At 41.1% G+C, this 22,320-nt stretch overlaps 1 protein-coding gene across 1 annotated transcript; it reads left to right on the top strand.

The window, feature by feature from the left end:
* The first annotated feature begins 338 nt into the window (after positions 1–338).
* On the top strand, positions 339–22,055 carry SPINK8 (serine peptidase inhibitor Kazal type 8 (putative)). Its single transcript, XM_005547010.5, has 4 exons — positions 339–540; positions 13,260–13,309; positions 14,745–14,866; positions 21,854–22,055. The coding sequence occupies exons 1-4, from the start codon at positions 474–476 to the stop codon at positions 21,933–21,935; spliced, it is 321 nt and encodes a 106-aa protein (XP_005547067.2). The 5' UTR covers positions 339–473; the 3' UTR covers positions 21,936–22,055.
* The last annotated feature ends 265 nt before the right edge of the window (positions 22,056–22,320 follow it).

The raw sequence follows: 22,320 nt of genomic DNA, 5'->3' as shown, positions 1-22,320 counted from the left end.
CGCCACCACACCCAGCTAACTTTTTGTATTTTTAGTAGAGACAGGGTTTCACCGTGTTAGCCAGGATGGTCTCGATCTCCTGACCTCGTGATCCACCCACCTCAACCTCCCAAAGGTCTGGGATTACAGGCATGAGTCACCACGCCTGGCACACCCAGCTACTTTTAAATATTTTATTGAAAAACTCTAGGTGTTTATTCTTTCCCTTGCAAGTATTCTTTACTAACTCTTTTTCTGGCATCTTCTAAAATTCTTTTTTTAACTTTTTTTTTTCCAAATGTCCAATGATTTTAGGGAAATGAATTAAACAATTGAGTTGCATCAGACACAATTCATTCCAAATGACCTGAGGAAAGGACAAAGTATTTAGACTTCATTTCCTGGTCAGTGAGGGATCTCTGTGAGAACTTGTACTTCGCATAGATGTTTGTCCTACATAAAAAGTTGCATATTTCCACAGTTCTTCTGTCACCATGAAGGGGACCTGCTCAGATGCCATCCTTGTTCTAGCTACCTCCATGTGGATGGCCTTTGCAATTGGTGAGTTATGTGTCCTTGCTCTGCCCACATTTTCTGCAGTAAATCTAGAATCATGAGAAAATTAGAGATGGAAGTGGAAGTGCTGTTCAGTTTTATTTAATCCTAATTTATCATGTTACAAAAGTAGACATTAAAACCCAGAGAAAGGATTCACACAATGTTGTTAGTATCAAAGCTAGGAGTCGAATCCAAACCATCGAAGTCCAGGAACATTGAACTTTCCAAAATGCCAGGTTACTACCTAAGGTATTTAAACCTCAGAAATGTACATTTCTAGAGTTTGTATATTTACATATCTCAAATCAAAAAAAGAACCTCATTAGGCTATGTGGAAATAGACTCAGATATTATTCTGGTTAATGGTGGGTTTTAGCAAAAGTTGTGCTTATAGTTAAGTGTAGGGAATCTCTGAAGGCCTCAACATGTCATTTTTCTATTCGGTTTCTGCAACTCTTTCCTACTTGTCTTCAATATCTTACTTTCCATTGGTACTGTGTCTCACTTAAAACATTTTTTTCAAGCCTCTCACATCTTAGGAGAGTTCTGTAACAGGCTGAAAACTATTTTTCATAACTCTCATATCTTACGTAAAAAAACAAATAGGCCTGGTCCCTCTCCTCCCCTTCCCTCTCCAATTTAATCATCTGTTGACAAATTTAGGTATATTTCTACACTTCCTCACCTTTCATTCAATCCTCACCCCCACTGCTACTGAACGTATCAGTCATTGGCATCGGCCTCCCTGCAAGCCCGCTGTGTTCACTTCTGGCTGAGTCTCATCCTCTGTTGGGAACACATCATAACTCAACCAAGGTGGACCACTCCATCTTTCTTGCAAATCACCCTTTCCTTGTTCTCATAGTTGTATGGCCTCATATTGTTTCCTCAAACCTATTTCTCCACTGTATGCCCATAACCTGTGACTAAGTTCCATTGATAGAACACTTCATATATCATGTAAATTTGTGCATTTTCCACATTTCCACAACGGTGACTTCCTCAGTGAAGGTTCTCATCATTTCATGAAAATGTTTTTATATTCTCCTTAACCATTCCCTTTGCCTCTAACTTGACTTACTCTCACCCATGTACCACTGCTACAATAGTTGTCATTTTTAGTGCAAATCTTATCTTACTTCTGCTGTAATGAACACAAAAGCCTTTGTGATGTGGCCCTTAACTACTATGCTGGGTTTCCCAGCACCCATTTATTTACACATCCAATAAATACATACTGTGCATTGACCTTATGCCAGTAACTGGGCTAGACACTGGTTACGTGGCAGGAATGGTACCTGAACACACCAGTGGTGGAAGGTGTATAGATATCATGGTTCATTCCAAATATGAACGCACTTTTTTTTTTTTTTTGAGACAGAGTCTTGCTTTTACCCAGGCTGGAGTGCAGTGGTGTGATCTCGGCTCACTGCAACCTCCACCTCCTGGGTTCAAGCAAGTCTCCCACCTCAGCCCCCAAAGTGGCTGGAGCTATAGGCATGTGCCACCATGCCTGGCTAAACTTTTTGTATTTTTAGTAGAGATGGGGTTTGACCATGTTGGCCAGGGTGGTCTCGAACATCTGACCTCAAGTGATCCATCGGCTTGTCCTCCTAAAGTGCTGAGATTAAGGCATGAGTCACCTCACCCAGCCACACTTTTTTTTTTTTTTGAGATGTAGTCTCCCTTAGCCGCCCGGGCTGGAGTTCAGTGGCGCCATTTTGGCTCACTGCAACCACTGTCTCCCAGGTTCAAGTGATTCTCCCATCTCAGCCTTCTGAGTAGCTGGGATTACAGGCACCCACCATCATGCCTGGCTAATTTTTGTATTTTAGTAGACAGGGTTTCACCATGTTGGTCAGGCTGGTCTTGAACTCCTGACCTAAGGTGATCCGCCTGCCTTGGCCTCCTAAAGTGCTGGGATTACAGGCATGAGCCACTACACCCAACCCGGCCACACATTTTGATAAGTGTCTCAAAAGGTAGGAACAGTGAGAATGTGTAGAACTTAAGCCACTGCCTATCTTTCCCCTCCCCTTCCCAGCGCAATGTGATGGAAGATCTACTCTGGACAGATACGGCCAAGATGAGTTTTTCTTCTCTCCCTAAGCTTACAGGGGACAATGGTATATCTCCCTGGGAAGGACACGTCATCAACATTTTTCATTCCCCCATACCTCTGTGGTGCTGAGGCTAAATTCCAGGAGAATGAGTCCAAGAGGCAGAGTCCTGTCTTTTCCCACCCATCTGCTACTTGTGAGACTGAGGCTCTATCCCAGGTGAGGCAGACTGAGAGTAGTGGGGCCATGATTGCCCTCACCCTAGCTTAGTGTATTAGTCCATTTTCACACTGCTATAAAGATACTACCTGAGACTGGGTAACTTATAAACAAAAGAGGTTTAATTGACTCACAGTTCAGTATGGTTGGGGAGGGCTCAGGAAACTTACAATCATGCTGGAAGGCAAAGGGGAAGCAAGGCACATCTTACTATGGTGAGGCAGGAGACTTAGAGAGTGAGAGAGCAAGGAAGTGCCATACTTTAAAACTCTCAGCTCTCGCGAGAACTCACTCACTATCACAAAAACAGCATGGGGGGAACCACCCCTGTGATTCAAACACCTCCCACTAGGCCCCTCCCTTAACAGGTGACACAGGTGGGGATTACAATTTGAGATGAGATTTGGCTGGGGACACACACAAATCATATCACTTAGCTTGTAGGTGGGAGGTTCCATGCTGGAAGAAACAAACTGAGAAGATTCGAGGCTATCACAAGAACAGCATTCTTACCATTATTACACAGTGTTCTGTTTGTAAAGCAGGTTATTGCTCTGAAATAAGCAGGCTACTGTCCAGAGCAATGACACAGATATTTTGCCCAGGGAGAAAGGCAGGTCATAAGAATAGAGATCTCCAGAGATTTCTGAAAATCAACCAACCAAATAAAGAAAAACACTTTCTGACCATATTTGTGTGGTGAAGTTTAAGCCTAAGGACACTGTTTTGGTCCATTTTGTCCTGCTATAACAGAATACCTAAGACTGAGTAATTGATAAAGAACAGAGGTTTATTTCTTACAGTTCTGGAACGTGAAAAGTCCAAAGTTGAGGAGCCCACATCTTGCAAGTCCTTCTTGATGTGTCATGCATGACAGAAGGTGGAGGGGCAAGAGAACACGCACATGTGTGCACACACACAAGAGGAATGAATTCATCTGTTTATCAGGAACCATTATTGCAATAACATCATTAATCCATTCATGAGGGCAGAGCCCTCATGACCTAATTGCTTCCCAAAGACTTCATCTCTCAACACTGTTGTGTTGGGGATTATGTTTCTAATACGTGAACTTTGGGAGACACATTCAAACCATAGCAGGCACTCTCAAAAACAAGAGAGATTTTGATGGGCAGCAATTAAGAGAAGGCAGGTGGCTCCATGAAAACAATAAGCTAAGCCATAGATCAACTAGTCTACCAGAAAGAATCAGGAAAAAGACTGCTAAAAAGAGCCCCCCCTGGGGGTAGAGGGGTCAGGGCAAACCTCAGAGGCTGGTCTCAGAACGATCGTGTAGAGGGATCCAAATTTAATTGGATCAGACTGTGGAAGAATTTATGCCTCAGAGAATTGTTGAAAGCAATAGAGCAATCATGTAGCAATTAGCAGAATGTAACATCTGGTGTGATACCAATAGAGGCAACATCTTAACAGAGAAATCAGAGAAAGAGATAGTCAAACTTAGCCCTGCTAAAACCACTGTCACCCCAAGATGACTGGGCACATGGCCAAAGCTGTATCCTCTGAAGAGTGACATCAGGCCGGGCACAGTGGCTCACACCTGTAATCTCAACATTTTGGGAGGCTGAGGCAGGCAGATCACCTGAGGTCAGGAGTTTGTGACCAGCCTGGTCAACATGGTAAAACCCTGTCTCTACTAAAAATGCAAAAATTAGCCAGGCAAGGTGGCTCATGCCTGCAATCCAAGCTACTTGGGAGGATGAGGCAGGAGAATCGGTTGAACCTGGGAGGCAGCAGTTGCAGTGAGCCAAGATCACACCACTGCACTCCAGCCTGGGCAACAGAGTGAGACTCTGTCTAAAAAATAAAGAAAGAAAGAAAAGAAAAGAAAAGGGTGACATCAGAGGCTTCACACTGCAGGGGAAATAGATTTCACTAAAACATTCCAGCAACGTCATTAAACAAATTACAAGCAAACAACAACAAATCCTGATAATGGAGAGAAGTCAGTATCCAGAGTTGCTATAATACACTATCTGAATATCTAGTTTTCATAAAAAATTATGAGACATGATAAAAAAAAAAGCATGAAATCCATACAAAGGAGGAAAAAGGCAAGCAACAGAGACTACCTGTGAGAGGGTCCAGACAAAACCATCAAAGGAACTAATACAAATATTTACAAAAACTGAAGGAACTCATGCTTCCAGAAGTGAAGGAAGATAAAATGATGTCTTATCAATAAGGAGAGACAAATTCAATTTTTAAAAAGAATGGAAACTCTGGGGTTGAAAACTATAATAAATAAAAACATTCACTAGAAAGCACAACAGTAGATTGTTCTTCTAGCAGAAGAAAGAATCAGTAAACTTGAAGACAAAACAACTGAGATTATGGTATCTTTTTTTTTTTTTTTTTTTTTTTTGAGACGGAGTCTTGCTCTGTCACCCAGGCTGGAGTGCAGTGGCCGGATCTCAGCTCACTGCAAGCTCCGCCTCCCGGGTTTACGCCGTTCTCCTGCCTCAGCCTCCCGAGTAGCTGGGACTACAGGCGCCCGCCACCTCGCCCGGCTAGTTTTTTTTTGTATTTTTTAGTAGAGACGGGGTTTCACCGTGTTAGCCGGGATCGTCTCTCGATCTCCTGACCTCGTGATCCGTCCGTCTCGGCCTCCCAAAGTGCTGGGATTACAGGCTTGAGCCACCGCGCCCGGCCGAGATTATGGTATCTTAAGAACAGAGAGAAAAAAATACTGAAAAAAAGAGCAGTCTCTTAGAAATGCGGGACACCATTAAGAATATGAACATACACATAATGAAAGAAGCAGAGGAGAAAAAGAGAAAAAGAAGAGAATGAAAATACTTGAAGAGATAATGGCTGAAAAATTCCAAATTCTGATGAAAAACCTTAATCTGTGCATCCAAGAAGTTCAATGAACTTCTGGTAGGACAAACACAAAAACATTCATATGTAGACACATCATTATCAAACTACCTAAAGACAAAGACCAAGAGAAAATCTTGAAAGCAGCAAAAGAAGCAAAACTTCTTTGCAAGTGATTTTTCAGTAGGATTAACAACTGATTTCACATTAGGAACCATAAGCCGGGCGCAGTGGCTCACACCTATAATCCCAGCACTTTGGGAGGCTGGGTTGGGCGGATCACCTCAGGTTGGGAGTTTGAGACCAGCCTGACCAACATGGAGAAATGCCATCTCTACTAAAAATACAAAATTAGCCGGGCATGGTGGTACATGCCTGTAATCCCAAGTATTCGGGAGGCTGAGGCAGGAGAATCGCTTGAACCCAGGAGGCGGAGGTTGCAGTGAGCCAATATTATGCCATTGTACTCCAGCCTGGGCAACAAGAGCAAAACTCTGTCTCAAAAAAAAAAAAAAAAAAAATGAAGGTCAGAAGGCAGTGGTATAACATATTCAAAGTGCTAAAAGGAAGAAAGCTATCATCCAAGAATCTTATATGCAGCAAAGTGACATTTCCAAAAAAAAAAAAAGGTGGAATTAAGACATTCCCAGATAAACAAGAACTGAGAGAACTTTTTTCTAGCAGAATTACCTTACTAAAAATACCAAAGGAAGTTCTTCAGGCTGAAAGCAAGAGGCAGACAAAAATTCAAATCCACATAAACAACACACAGCAAGGTAAAGATAAGTAATTATAAAAGGATAAATGCACATTTCTTCTCCTTTCTTATTTTAACTGAGTTTAAAATCATTGTATAATTAGTAGGGCATGATGGAGGGTGCCTGTAATCCTAGCTACTTGGAAGGCTGAGGCATGAGAATCACTTCAACGCGGGAGGTGGAGGTTGCAGTGAGCCGAGATCATGCCATTGCACTCTAGCCTGGGTGATAGAGCAAGACACAGTCTCAAAAAAAAAAAAAAAAAAATTATTGTATAAAATCATATATGTGGGCCAGCATGGTGTCTCGTGTCTATAATCCTAATACTTTGGGAAGCCAAGATGGGAGGATTGTTTGAGCCCAGGAGTTTGAGGCCAGCTTGGGCAACATAGTAAGATACCATCTTTTAAAAGATAAATTACTAGGCTGGGCGCGGTGGCTCACGCCTGTAATCCCAGCACTTTGGGAGGCCGAGGTGGGCGGATCACAAGGTCAGGAGATCGAGACCACGGTGAAACCCCGTCTCTACTAAAAATACAAAAAATTAGCCGGGCGCGGTGGCGGGCGCCTGTAGTCCCAGCTACTCAGGAGGCTGAGGCAGCAGAATGGCGTAAACCCAGGAGGCGGAGCTTGCAGTGAGCCGAGATCGCGCCACTGCACTCCAGCCTGGGCGACAGAGTGAGACTCCGTCTCAAAAAAAAAAAAAAAAAAAAAAAAAAAAGATAAATTACTAAAAACTTTTAGACCATATGTATGCAATTATATCTGCCTACAGCATATAGAAATGTAATGTATTTGACAATAAAAGCACAAAAGAGATGAGTGGGAACAAAGCAGGATTGATGCAAAGAAATGACACCAGATGGTAACTTAAATCTATAGGAACAAATGAAGAGAACAAAAAATGGCGAATAAGAAGGTTAATATAAGAAAGGATGGGTCAGGCATGGTGGCTCATGCCTGTAATCCCAGCACTCTGGGAGGCCAAGGCGGGTGGATCACGAGGTCAGGAGTTTGAGACCATCCTGGCCAGCATCGTGAAACCCCATCTCTAATAAAAATACAAAAAATTAGCAGAGCGTGGCAGCATGTGCCTGTAGTCCTAGGTACTCAGAAGGCTGAGGCAGGAGAATCGCTTGAACCTGGCAGGTGGAGGTTGCAGTGAGCCAAGGTTGTGCCACTGTACTCCAGTCTGGGCAACAGAGTGAGACGGCATCTAAAAAAAAAAAAAAAAAAAAGGAAGGATGTCCAAGCCTGGCGGCTCACACCTGTAATCCCAGCACTTTGGGAGGCCAAGGTGGGCAGATCACCTGAGGTCGGGAGTTTGAGACCAACCTGACCAACATGGAGAAACCCCATCTCTACTGAAAATACAAAATTAGGCATGGTGGTGCAGACCTGTAGTCCCAGCTACTGGGGAGGCTGAGGCAGGAGACTCTCTTGAACTAGGGAGGTGGAAGTTGCAGTGAACCAAGAATGTGTCAGTGCACTCCAGCCTGGGCAACAGAGTGAGCAGCTGTCTCAAAAAAAAAAAAATTACAACATTACATTAAAAAATACTTACTTATGCAACATAAACCAGTGAAGGAGGACTTGAGAAAAAAGGAGACATATACAAAACAAAAAGTAAAATGGCAGGTATAAGTCAATTCAACTATACCAATAAAAATGTTAAATGTGAATGAATTACACAATCCAATCGAAAGGCAGAAACTGTCAGACTGAACAGAAAAAAAACCAACATCCAACTATATGCTTTCTATGGAGATACTCCTTAGATTCAAAAACACAAATAAGCTGAAAGTAAAATGATGAGAAAAATACATCATGCAAACTGCAACCATAAACAACTGGAATGGTTATACTAATATCAGACAAAATAGACTTCAAAACAAAAATGTTACTACAAATGAAGAGAGACATTCTATGATAAAGGGTCAGTCTATCAGGAAGATAAAACAATTATGAACATATATGTACCTAAAAAATAAAGCCCCAAATATATGAAGCAAACTAAGAATTGAAGGGAGAAATTGATAATACAACAATAATAGTTGGAGACATCACCTCACACTTTTAATAATGGCTAAAACATAGGCCAGGTGTGGTGGCTTACGCCTGTAATCCCAACACTTTGGGAGGCCGAGGCAGACAGATCACCTGAGGTCAGGAGTTCGAGACCAGCCTGACCAACATGGAGAAATCCTGTCTCTAATAAAAATACAAAAATCAGCCAGGCATGGTGGCACATGCCTGTAATGCTAGCTACTTGAGAGGCTGAGGCAAGAGAATCACTTGAACCCAGGAGGCAGAGGTTGTGGTGAGCTGAGATTGCACCATTGCACTCCAGCCTGGGCAACAAGAGTGAAACTCCATCTCAAAAAATAAAAAATAAAAATAATAATGGCTAAAATAGCTAGACAGAAGACCAATAAGGAAATAGAAGACTAGAACAACACTATTAAACAACTAGATCTAACAGACATCTACAGACTACACCATCTGACAACATCAGAATACACATACTGCTCAGGTGCACATGCAATGTTCTCCAGTATAGGCTATATCCTAGATCATAAAACAAGCCTCAATAAATCTAAAAGGATTGAAATCCTTTTAGTAAAGTAAAGTAAAGTACTTTTTCTACTATATAGAAATATTTCTTTGAATGTGTTTCTGTATGTTCTCTATATAGAAATGTAATATATTTGACAATAACAGCACAAAGGAGGTGAGTAGGAGCAACATTGATCTCACCACTACTATTTAACATTGTACTGGAGGTTCTAGACAGGGTAATTAGGCAAGATAAAATGAATAAAAGTTATCCAGATAGGATTGGAAGAAGTAAAATGATCTCTATTTGTAGATGACATAATTCTGTGAATAGAAAGTCCTAAGGAATACTCTAAAAACTGTTAGGGTTAATAGCAAGTTTGCAGAATACAAGAGCAATATACAAAAATCATTTGTATTTCTACACACTACTAATGAACATCCTGAAAATGAAATTAAGAAACCAATTTCACTTACAGTAGCATCAAAAATAATAAAATACCTAAGGATAATTTACCAAAGGAGGTGAAAGACTTGTACCTGAAAACTATAAAACATTGATGAAAGAAATTCAAGAAGACCTAAACCAACATAAAAATATCCCATCTTCATGGATTGGAAGACTTAACATTGTTAAGATGTCAATACTCTAGAAATCAATCTACAGATTCCATGCAAATCCTATCACAGTCCCAGCTGGCTTTTTCACAGAAATGGAAAAGCTGATCCTAAAATTCATATGGAAAAGCAAAAGACTAACAATAGACAAAACAATCTTGAAAAAAAAACAGCCAGGCGCGGTGGCTCAAGCCTGTAATCCCAGCACTTTGGGAGGCCGAGACGGGCGGATCACGAGGTCAGGAGATCGAGACCATCCTGGGTAACACAGTGAAACCCCGTCTCTACTAAAAATACAAAAACTTAGCCGGGCGAGGTGGTAGGCGCCTGTAGTCCCAGCTACTCGGGAGGCTGAGGCAGGAGAATGGCGTGAACCCGGGAGGCGGAGCTTGCAGTGAGCTGAGATCCGGCCACTGCACTCCAGCCTGGGTGACAGAGCGAGACTCCGTCTCAAAAAAAAAAAAAAAACAAACAAACAAACAAAAAAACAAAGTTGAAGTACTCACACTTTTCAATTTCAAAGCTTACTACAAAGTTACAGACATCAAGACAGTTTGGTACTAGCATGAGAATAGAAATACAGGTCAATGTTTGAGTCATACGTTTTATGAAAAAGAAAAAGAAATACAGATCAATAAAATATAAGAATCCAGGGGGAAAACACCTTACATTTGGAGTGAATTGATTTTAACAAGGTCTTAAGACAATTCAGTGGACAATAATCTTTTTTTTTTTTTTTTTTTTTTTTTTTTTGAGACGGAGTCTCGCTCTGTTGCCTGGGCTGGAGTGCAGTGGCCGGATCTCAGCTCACTGCAAGCTCCGCCTCCCGAGTTTACGCCATTCTCCTGCCTCAGCCTCCGGAGTAGCTGGGACTACAGGCGCCCGCCACCTCGCCCGGCTAGTTTTTTTTTTTTTTTTTTTGTATTTTTTGGTAGAGACGGGGTTTCACCGTGTTAGCCAGGATGGTCTCGATCTCCTGACCTCGTGATCCGCCCGTCTCGGCCTCCCAAAGTGCTGGGATTACAGGCTTGAGCCACCGCGCCCGGCCTATAATCTTTTTAAACAAATGCTGCTAGGACAACTGGATATCTATATACAAAAGAATAAATTTGGACCTTTTCCTCACACCATGGACACAAATTATAATGCCCTAACATGGATCACAGAACTAAATGTAAGAGCTAAAATTATAAAACTATTAGAAGAAAACAATATGAGTGAATTTTGTGACCTTGAATTAGGCAAAGCCTTCTTAATGATGGCACCAAAGGCAGAAAGGAACAACAAAAACAAAAAGATCAATTGGACTTTAAAAAACTTTTGTGATTCAAACAATACCAATAAAGATATCAATATGGCCAGGAGTGGTGGCTCACGCCTGTAATCCCAGCACTTCAGGAGGCTGAGGCAGGCAGATCACCTGAGGTACTGAAAATACAAAAATTAGCTAGGCGTGGTAGTGCACACCTGTAATCCCAGCTACTCAGGTGGCTGAGGCACGAAAATTGCTTGAACCTGGGAGGTGGAGGTTGCAGTAAGCAGAGATCACGCCACTGCACTCCAACCTGTGTGACAGAACGAGACTCTGTTTCAAAAAACCAAACCAAACCAAACAAACAAACAAAAACAACAGAGATACCACTTCACACCTACTAGGATGGCTATAAGCAAAAAGAGAGATAGTAACAAGTGCTAGCAAGGATGTGAAGAAATTGAAGCCATCGTGCATTGCTGGTGGGAATGTAAAATGCAGCTGCTTTGGAAAATAGCCTGGCAACTCCTTAAAAGGTTTAAATATGACTGGCAATTCCACACTTTGTATATACTCAAGGGAAGTAAAAACACATGCCCACACCAAAATGTGTGCATAAATATTCATAGCAGCTTTATTCATAACAGCAAAAAAGTGAAAGCAACTCAAATGTCCATTAACTGATTAATGGATAAATGTGGAATATACATAAATTGAATATTATTTAGCTATAAAAAGGAATGAAGTACTGAAACAAGCTACAATATAGTTAAAACATTAAAACACAGACACAAAAAACCACATACTTCCTTGCATGACTCCACTTACATGAAATGTCCAGAGAAGCAAATCTATAGAAACTGAAAGTAGAGGCTGGGCTTGGTGGCTCACATCTGTAACCCCAGAACTTTGAGAGGCTGAGGTGGGCAGATCACCTGAGGTCAGGAGTTCGAGACCAGCCTGGCCAACACAGTGAAACCCCATCTCTACTAAAAATACAAAAATTAGCCAGGTGTGGTGGCATGCACCTGTAATCCCAGCTACTTTGAAGGCTGAGACAGAATAAGCACTTAAACCCAGGAGGCGGAGGTTGCAGTGAGCCGAGATCGTGCCACTGCATTCCAGCTTAGGTGACAGAGTGAGATTCTGTCCAACAAAAAAAAAAAGAAAGTGGATTATTGTTCTTCAGGGGCGAGGGTGGGGCAGGAGGGGAAATTGTTGGGAGAGGGGCATGATAAACCACTGCTAATGGTTACAGGTTTTATTTTTGGGGTGATGGTGGCATAACTGTGAATATACTAAGAACCATCAAACTGTACACTTTTGGTGAATCATTTAAAAAGAAAAAAAAATTCTCTATATGATGGTAAACACCAGTAAATTCGGCTGGGCACGGTGGCTCACATTTGTAATCCCAGCACTTTAGGAGGCTGAGTGGGAGAATTGCTTAAGCCCAGCAGTTCAAGACCAGCCTGTACAACATAGTGAGACCTCAGCTCCACCAAAAAAAATCAAGAAAATGAGTCGGGCATGGTGGTGCATGCCTGTAGTCCCAGTCACTTGGGAGGCTAAGGTAGGGGGATTACTTGAGTCCAGGTAGTTAAGGCTTCAGTGAGCTGATATCCTGTCAATGCACTCCAGCCTGGGTGACAGAGCAAGACTCTGTCTCAAAACATTTTTCTTTTTTAGACGAAGTCTTGCTGTTTCACCCAGGCTGGAGTGTAATGGCGCAATCTTGGCTCACTGCAACCTCCACCTCCTGGGTTCAAGCCATTCTCCTGCCTCAGCATCCCAAGTAGCTGGGACTACAGGCATGCACCACCACGCCTGGCTAATTTTTGTCTTTTTAGTAGAGACAGGGTTTCACCATGTTGGCCAGGCTGATCAAAACATTTTTTTTTAATCTGGTAAAGTTCTATGATATGTGAATTATACTCCAGAAAGCTTATATATATGAGAGTTGATAACATATCATACATATTATATACTATTATATCATATGATTATAATATATACTTATATAAAATTTTATATACTATGTAATTGCAAAGATTGCTTTGGATTGAATATGTAAACCTTAATGAAACGCAGCATCTTTTAGGGCATCTCAATATAATGAATTCATGGTAATTTGTAACTTAGAGCATGTTTACTAAAAATAACTGACAAGGATTATAGAAGTTGTTACTTATGAAATGGAAGGGCTAGAATTAAACTCTCCATTTTACAAGAAGGTAAAGGCAGGTTTTCCTGATTCTTCACTCCTTTAGAGGGCAGCTTGCATCAAAGAGGATCCCAGTCTCTTCTAATGGGGTTTGATGCTTCCTGTGTGCCAACTAGGGTTCCCCTCGTCTTACCTTTTTCCCTGACGGCAGAAGACAGAGAAGCAACTTTTCTGTACGTGCTTTTGTCTTCCAGACTTCCCCCTTCCTATGGCCTCTGAAAGAGGTCAGCTAGGAGAAACAAAAGTGAGTACTGCTTCCTTGGTTCCCAAGAACAGGAATGGGGAGAGAGCCAGTTTCCCCAAAAGCCCCAGCTCTTTCTTCTGGGAGGTGGGCAGTGGAAGGGGCATGCATGGGAATAACAGAACAATAAAAGCTGAGTCACCAAGTATGTGTAGCACATTTTATGTGTTCCTGAGCCCTCTTCTCAAGGGTTCTCCCCATCAGTTTACATAACTCACCTGTGGGGTAGAAAGCAAGTATTTTGCACCAATAAATGGATGAGGATGTCGTGGCACAAATTCAGGTAGGTCCTATGCTGCAGTGGACACTCCTTCCACTGTGATATGCCAGGCATACCCCCTGCCTCCCTCATACCAAGGCCCTATGTGGTATTTTCTCCATCTCCTTCCTTCGGTGCCTTCAACCTGCTGTGACAAGTTTGAGCCCCTGCCATCTGAGACACCACATATGGTAATGTTCATCAGATTTTTTTTTTTTTTTTTCCCTGAGACGGAGTCTCACTCTGTTGCCCAGGCTGGAGTGCAGTGGCACGATCTCAGCTCACTGCAACCTCCGCTTCTCAGGTTCAAGCGATTCTTCTGCCTCAGCCTCCCGAGTAGCTTGGACTACAGGTGCCTGCCACCATGCCCGGCTAATTTTTGTATTTTTAGTAGAGATGGGGTTTCACCATGTTGGCCAGGCTGGTCTCAAACTCCTGACCTCATGGTCTGCCCACCTTGGCCTCCCAAAGTTCTGGGATTACAGGCATGAGCCACCATGCCTGGCCATTCATTAGAAATTTTAACCTGGAAAGACATTTCCCTAATTTTGTTCTCTGTAACCTAACAACCATATTTTGTGGTTGGTACAAAAATATGATTGTTATGTTACAGAGGGCAGGTATTTTTATCTTTTTTTTTTTTTTTTTTTTTGAGACGGAGTCTTGCTCTGTCACCCAGGCTGGAGTGCAGTGGCCAGATCTCAGCTCACTGCAGGCTCCGCTTCCCGGGTTTACGCCATTCTCCTGCCTCAGCCTCCCAAGTAGCTGGGACTACAGGCGCCCGCCACCGCGCCCGGCTAGTTTTTTTTGTATTTTTTAGTAGAGATGGGGTTTCACCATGTTAGCCAGGATGGTCTCGATCTCCTGACCTCATGATCCGCCCTTCTCGGCCTCCCAAAGTGCCAGGATTACAGGCTTGAGCCACCGCGCCAGGCCGGTATTTTTTTCTTAATAAAGAATTTATGGGAGACTGGAGAGTACACAGATTTTATATTATTTTACAATTATATACATATTGTGGGTGGTAACTGTTGGGGTCTAACACTGAGGCTTCTGAATTCTGTTCTCTGAACTCCTGGTCTGGTGCTCCTATTCCATCCACCTCCCAAGCTACATATCGTAATGGCCAAAGGACCTGGATGAAAGTGTCTGAAACAGTTGTGTGTGTCTCACCTTCAGGTTGAATGCCTCAAGAATATAAATAACTGCTGGTTTTTGTCCTACATCAAGCCCAGTGAACCTATTTGTGGCAGTGACAAGGTTACCTACAGTAGTGAGTGCCATCTCTGCTCCAAAATTCTGTAAGTCCTAATTTTGTTCTCCCTTTCTTTCAAATCAAGAGGCTAAGGGTGGTCAAAAGAGGGTGATGACCTCAGCCCACTTCCTACATCATCCAATGAGATCTTCTCTCCAGACATTCCTCCAGTATTTGTTCCTCCCTTTCTTCCATCCCTCTCTGTGACCTCAAAAGGTACATGTGATCCTATTCAGACAATGCAGAAACAGAAATCCACAAGGTGAGGGCACTGTGTGTGACCTGTTCAAGCCTCAGGTGGAGGCACTCAGAAACAAGCAGCCACAGCATTTAGATCATGTGACCTTACATGAAGGTCATCCTCATGCCCCCTCAGGCCAAAGAACAGAAACAAAGAACAAAAAGAAGAGAAAGAGGAAGCTGGGTGAAGAATCTTCCCAGCTAAGAGTTTATTGGTCCTAAAATGGATATTATTTTCCAAAACAACTTTCTTTAGCTTTCAACTTAGTATGTGGTTTTGCCTCTGCACCTATCACATGTTAGAAGCTTTGAGTAACACACAAGTGAAATGCCCAATTGTTGAGCCCAAGGGGAATAGCAAGGAGGAGGGGTTTGCATTAAGGAAACTCCTATAGAGATAGGAGGAGGATTCTCTGACATCTGCTTTCTCCTTTAAGGAGAAAAGCTACACCCTTGTCTAACTACGGCTTACAGGTTGAGTGCAGTATCTTAAGAGAGAAAAGTAAAAACACAAGAGTAGATCACAGTTAGTTCTCTCTCTCCTTCCTCTTCTTAGCTTCTCCTCCAGAGAAGGAATAAGAATCTTCTTGATCAGGATGAGAGATATTTGGCTGGGCAGGATCGGACTTTCTTGTATTCTTGGCTGAATAAACACTAAAGCTTATGCTAGAACCCATAAAAGAGTTGTAAGGTAAACAACTTTGGTGTCAGCCTCAATCACTGGCACAGACACCAACACCTGACCATCAGAAAGCATCAGCTGGGAAATGCGCAGCATCACAAGGTCAAACGATGCTGGAACCAGGAGACATCTGAGAGATGGCCTCCAAAGAGCTCCCTTTCAGTGTATCTTAGAAATTATTCTGGGCCGGGCGCGGTGGCTCACGCCTGTAATCCCAGCACTTTGGGAGGCCGAGACAGGTGGATCACAAGGTCAGGAGATCGAGACCATCCTGGCTAACACGGTGAAACCCCGTCTCTACTAAAAAAATACAAAAAACTAGCCGGGCGAGGTGGCGGACGCCTGTAGTCCCAGCTACTCGGGAGGCTGAGGCAGGAGAATGGTGTAAACCCGGGAGGTGGAGCTTGCAGTGAGCTGAGATCCGGCCACTGCACTCCAGCTTGGGTGACAGAGCGAGACTCCGTCTCAAAAAAAAATAAATAAATAAAATAAAATAAAATAAATAAATAAATAAAAAGAAATTATTCTGGCTGGCTGCAGTGGCTCATGCCTGTAATCCCAGCACTTTGGGAGGCCGAGGTGGGAGGATCACCTGAGGTCAGGAGTTCGAGACCAGCCTGGCCAACATGACGAAACCCCGTCTCTACTAAAAATACAAAAATTAACCAAGTGTGGTGGTGCATGCCTGTAATCCCAGCTACTCAGGAGGATGAGGCAGAAGAATCCCTTGAACCCAGGAGGCGGAGGTTGCAGTGAGCTGAGATTGCACCACTGCACTCCAGCCTGGGAGATAAAGCAAGTCTCTGTCTAAAAAAAAAAAGAAAAGAAAAGAAAGAAATTATTCTCTTAGCAGTTGCACTGGAGATTACAAGTTAAATTTTAATTTATACCAATCTAATTTGGATCAATACCAACTTAATTACAAAAATCTTTAAAAATATTTTTGCCTAGAGGGGTGGCTCAAGCCTGTAATCCCAACACTTTGGGAAGCCAAGGCAAAAGAATTGCTTGAGCCTAGGGATTTGAGACATGAGCAACATAACGAGATCCTGTCTCTACAAAAAAATTAAAAACTTAGCCAGGCATGGTGGCACATGCCTATAGTCCTAGCTACTTGGAAGTCTGAGGCAGGATGATTGCTTGAGCCCAGGAGTTCAAGGCTGCAGTGAGCCATGCTCATGCCACTGCACTCTAGCCTGGGCAACGGAGCAAAATTCTTTCGAGACAGGCAGATCACGAGGTCAGGAGATTGAGACCATCCTGGCTAACATGGTGAAACCCCCTCTCTACTAAAAATACAAAAAATTAGGCGGGCATGGTGGCGGGCGCCTGTAGTCCCAGCTATTCAGGAGGCTGAGGCAGGAGAACGGCATGAACCCGGGAGGTGGAGCTTGCAGTGAGCCGCGATCACACCACTGCACTCCAGCCTGGGTGACAGAGCAAGACTCTGTCTCAAATAAATAAATAAATAAATGCTTTTTTTTCTTTTTTCTTTTTTTTTTTTTTTGAGACTTAGTTTCACTCTTGTTGCCCATGTTGGAGTGCAATGCCATGGTCTCAACTCACTGCAACCTCTGCCTCCTGGGTTCAAGTGATTCTCCTGCCTCAGCTTCTCAAGTAGGTGGGATTACAGGCGCACAGCAACAAGCCCAGCTAATTTTTGTGTTTTGTAGAGATGGGGTTTCACCATGTTGGCCAGGCTGGTCTCAAACTCCTGACCTCAGGTGATCTGCCCACCTCGGCCTCCCGAAGAGCTGGGATTACAGGCGTTCCAACACCAGTCTTCTCCCTCCAGGTGCTACCAGGCTGCTGGTTTTCACCATGATTGTGGGTGGTTGTTTTCATTACTACCATGGAACTGGGGATGCTGCAAATGGGTTCAGAGCAAGATAAAATGCCACGAAGCTCACTATTCTTACTGAGATGCAGCAATTTTTCTTGAATAGATGTTCCTTGGATTGCTGCATGGTTTGATTTGTTTTTTAATTCCCAGAATTCTTGAAAACTTGATTCTGACCTTTTTTGTCAGTGTTCTTGTTGCTTTTGTGGAGGAGAGAATTTTTAAAGGTTCTTCTCCATTTTCACTGTCCATGCCAAAGGGCTCACTTTTGAATGAAGACACTGAGACCTGAGGGGAGCGACTTATCAAAGTTCTTATAACTATAAATGGGTGCAAATGCATATTTTTAAAGATTGAGGTAAAATTCATATGACATAAAATGAACCATTTTAAAGTGAACAAATTGGTAGCATTTAGTACATTTACAATGTTATAAAACTGCCACTTTTATTACTTTCAAAACATTTTTGTCACTCTAGAATAAAACCTCATGTCCATTAAGCAATTAACTTCGCATTCCCTCCTCCCCACAGTCCCTGGCAACTAGCAATAGACTTTCTGTTTTTACGGATTTACTATTCTGTGTATTTCACATAACTGGAATTATACAACATATGATCTTTGTGTCTGGCTTCTTTCACTTACATAATCATTTTGAGGTTCATCCACATTGTGGCATATGTCTTCATTTGTTTTTGTATTACTGAATAGTTTTCCATTATGTGTATATACCACAATTTTTTTTTTATTTATTCATTGATGGAAATTTGGGTTGTTTCCACATTTAACTATTGTGAATAGTGCTGTTACAGACATTTGTGTACAAGTATTTATTTGAGTACCTGTTTTCAGGCTTCTGGTTATACACCTAGGGGTGGAATTTGCTGAGTCATATGGTAATCGTGTGTTTAACTTTTTGAGGAACCATCAAACTTTGCCATAGGGGCTAACCATTTTACATTCTTCCGGAAATATGAGAGTTCCAATTTCTTCACATCCTTGCTACTACTTTTTAAAAATATTATTATGTCCATCCTTGTGGGTATGAAATGGTATCTCATCAGGTTTTCATTTACATTTCTCTAATGACTAATGAGGTTGGACATCTTTTCATGTACTTTTTGGCTATCCATATATCTTTTTTGGAGAAACATCTACTCAAGTCCTTTGCCCATTTAAAAAAATTGTGTTGTCTTTTTATTTTTCAGTTGTTAAGAATTCTTTATATATTCTGAATACTAAATACTATGATTTTCAAATATTCCCCCCCATTCTATAGGTTGCCTTTTACTTTCATGATAATGTTCTTTGATGCACAAAGTTTTTAATTTTTATGAAGTCAATTTGTCTATTTTTTCTTTTGTTGCTCCTGCATTTGATATTACACCCAAGAAATCACTGTAAAATACAAAGGCATAAAGATTTTCTTATAATTTTTCTTCTAAGAGTTTAGTAGTTTTAGCCCATTGATCCATTTTTGAATTAAATTTTATAAATGGTGTGACATAGAGGTCTAACTTTTTTTTTTTTTTTTCTTTTTGAGACAGGGTCTCGCTCTGTCACCCAGGCTGGAGTGCAAGTGGCACAATCTCAGCTCACTGCAACCTCCGCCTCCTGGGTTCAAGCAATTCTCCTGCCTCAGCATCCCCAGTGGCTGGGATTACAGGTGCCCACCACCAACCCTGGGTAATTTTTGTATTTTTAATAGAGATGGGGTTTCACCATGTTGGTCAGGCTGGTCTCAATTCCTGACGTCAGGTGATCTGCCCGACTTGGCCTCCCAAAGTGCTGGGATTACAGGCGTGAGCCACCATGCCCGTCCTGTCTAATGTTATTATTTTGCATGTGGTTATCCAGTTGTCCCAGCTTTATTTGTTGAAGAAACTATCCTTTCCCCCCATTGAATGGCCTTGGCACCCTTGTTGAAAATCAACTGGCCATAGATATATGAGTTTATTTTTGGATCCTTAATTCTTTTCTTTTGTTCTGTGTTTATAGCCTAATACCAGTACCAGTACCACTGATTATTGTATATTTATTTATTTATTTACTTTTGGAGACAGGGTCTTACTGTGTCTCCCAAGTTGGAGAGCAGTGGTATGATCATAGCTCGCTGCAGTCTTGAGCTCCTGGGCCCACACAATCCTCCTGCCTCAGCCTCCCAAGTAGCTGAGACTGCAAGATTATTGTAGTGTTGTAGTAAGTTTTTGAAACTGGACATTCGGAGTTTTCCAATTTTGTTTCTTTTTCAAGATGATTTTGGCTACTCAGGGCCCTTTGCAATTCTGTATGAATTTCAAGATTGACTTTTCTATTTCCACAAAATATAAACGCCACTGGAATTTTGATAGGGATTGCATTAAATCTGTAGATTGCTTTGGGAAGTATTGTCATCTTAAATTAATTCTTCCAATCAGTGAGAATGGGACATCATTCATTTATTTAGGCCTTCTTTATTTATTTTCAGCAGTTTCCATTTTGTGGTTTTCAGTGTACAAGTCTTTCACCTCCAGGATTATTACTAAGTATTTTCTTTTTGGATGCTGTTGTAAACTGAATTGTTTTCTTAATTTTATTTTCAAATTGTTCATTGCTGATTTATAGTTATAGAAATACAACTGATTTTTGTGTGTTAATCTTGTGCTCTGCAACTTGCTGAATTTGTTAGCTTTAGTCATTTTTTATATTAGTTCTTTGGGATTTTCTACATATAGAATCATATCATCTTTGAATAGAGATCATTTTACTTCTTCCTTTCCAATTTGGATGCCTTTTATTTCTTTTTCTTGCCTAATTGCTCTGCCTAGAATTTCCAGTCCAATATTAAATCTCAGTGGTGAAAGCAGGTATTCATGTCTTGTTCCTGATCTTAGACAGGTCTTTCAGTCTTTCACCATTGAGTATGATGTTAGCTATGGGTTTTTCATAAGTGTTCTTTATCATGTTGAAGAAGTTCTCTTCTATTCCTAGTTTTCTGGGTGTTTTATTATGAAATGATGTTGGATTTTGTTGAATATTATGTGTGTATATTCTGAATCAATTGATATTATCATGGGATATTTTTCTGTCATTCTATTAATGTGATATTATTAAATTGGCTGATTTTTTTTTTTTTTTTTTGAACCGCTCTAAATTCTTGGGACAAAGCCCATTCTGTCATGGTATATAATCCTTTTGATATGTGGTTGGATTCCATTTGTTGGTATTTTTCTGAGAATCTTTGCATCTATATTCATAAAGGATATTGGTCTATAGTTTTCTTTTATGTGATGTCTTTGCCTGTCTTTGATAACATGGTAATGCTGGCCTCTATGAGGAGGTAATGCTCCCAGTGTTCCCTCCTCTTTTATTATTTGGAAGAGTTTAAGAAAGATTGGTATTAAATCTTTTAAAAATATTTGGTAGGCCAGGTGCAGTGGCTCATGCCTGTAATCCCTGCATTCTGGGAGGCCGAAGCGGGTGGATCACCTGAGGTCAGGAGTTCCAGACCAGCCTGGCCAACATGATGAAACCCAGTCTCTACTAAAAACACAAAAAATTAGCTGGGCCTGGTAGCACATGCCTGTAATCCCAGCTACTTGGGAGGCTGAGGCAGGAGAATAGCTTGAACCCAGGAGGCGGAGGTTGCAGTGAGCCGAGATCACGCCACTGCACTCCATCCTGGGCAACAAGAGCAAAATTACTTCTCAAAAAAAACAAAAACAAAAAAAACCAAAAAACAAAAACCGGTAGAATTCAGTAGTAAAGCCATCTGGTCTTTGTTGGGACATTTATTACTGATTCAGTATCTTTACTTGTCATAGGTTGGTTGAGATTTTTTTATTTCTTATTGAGTAAGTTTTGATAATTTGTGTGTTTCTAGGAATTTGTTCATTTCATTCAGAATATCTAATCTGTTGACATACAATTGTTCATAGTATTCTCTTATAATCCTTTGTGTTTCTGTAAGGTCGGTGGCGAAGTTTCAGCTTTCATCAAATGCATGTTTTAACTTTAAGACACATTCTTTTTCTAATCCTCTGTATTTCTATTTGAATTTTCAAAGGCTATTTTGAACTTCTGTATTTTATTGTACGCTGAGTATGTTTTACATATTCAATCTCTTTGACAAATAATAATTCATATAGTAGAATTTTTTAATATTTGTTAAGAATTCATTATTAGCAGAATGTTTATTTCCCAAACTTAGCCAAAGATTATCAAGTAAAATGTAGTCACAATTTATGATATACCATACAGCAAAAGTAATTTCAAAATATAATTTCTTTCAGATTTGAAGGGCTTAACATAACTAAATTGTACGATGGACAATGTGTAAGTAAAGACACTTGTATTTTTTATTTTCAGAAGTAAACTAGATAAGAGCTCACTGCTTTAGAGGGTTTTAAATGTTTTGTTATGAAAAGTTTCAAACATACATAAGAGACAATAATAGATCCCATAAGCCTATCATGTGTATTCAATAAATTATAATGTTTTGCCACATTTCCTCCCTCTATTCTTTTATTTCTCTTTTTTCTTTGATGAAGTATATTAACACAGGTCTCAGACATCATGTCATTCACTCCTACATACTTCAGAGTTCCTCTCTAATAAGTTTGGGCATTTCCTTACATACTCAAAATGTCGTATTACAACTAATTATTTCATTGTCATCTTCTAATACATACTTCATATTTGAATCTCCCCACCCAAAAATAATACCTTCTGGAGGAAGAAATGTAATTTAGCCTGATAA

Source organism: Macaca fascicularis, chromosome 2 (assembly GCF_037993035.2).
Source record: "Macaca fascicularis isolate 582-1 chromosome 2, T2T-MFA8v1.1".
NCBI lineage: Eukaryota > Metazoa > Chordata > Mammalia > Primates > Cercopithecidae > Macaca > Macaca fascicularis.
Note: the sequence above shows the minus strand (reverse complement) of the source record. Positions and strands in the feature narration are given on the sequence as shown.

Excerpts from the sequence above, each read along its gene's own strand:
- SPINK8 (XM_005547010.5), top strand. The coding sequence starts at position 474 with ATGAAGGGGACCTGCTCAGATGCCATCCTTGTTCTAGCTACCTCCATG. Across the intron at positions 13,310-14,744 it reads GTCAGCTAGGAGAAACAAAA|GTTGAATGCCTCAAGAATAT; the intron begins GTGAGTACTGCT and ends TCTCACCTTCAG. Across the intron at positions 14,867-21,853 it reads CATCTCTGCTCCAAAATTCT|ATTTGAAGGGCTTAACATAA; the intron begins GTAAGTCCTAAT and ends AATTTCTTTCAG.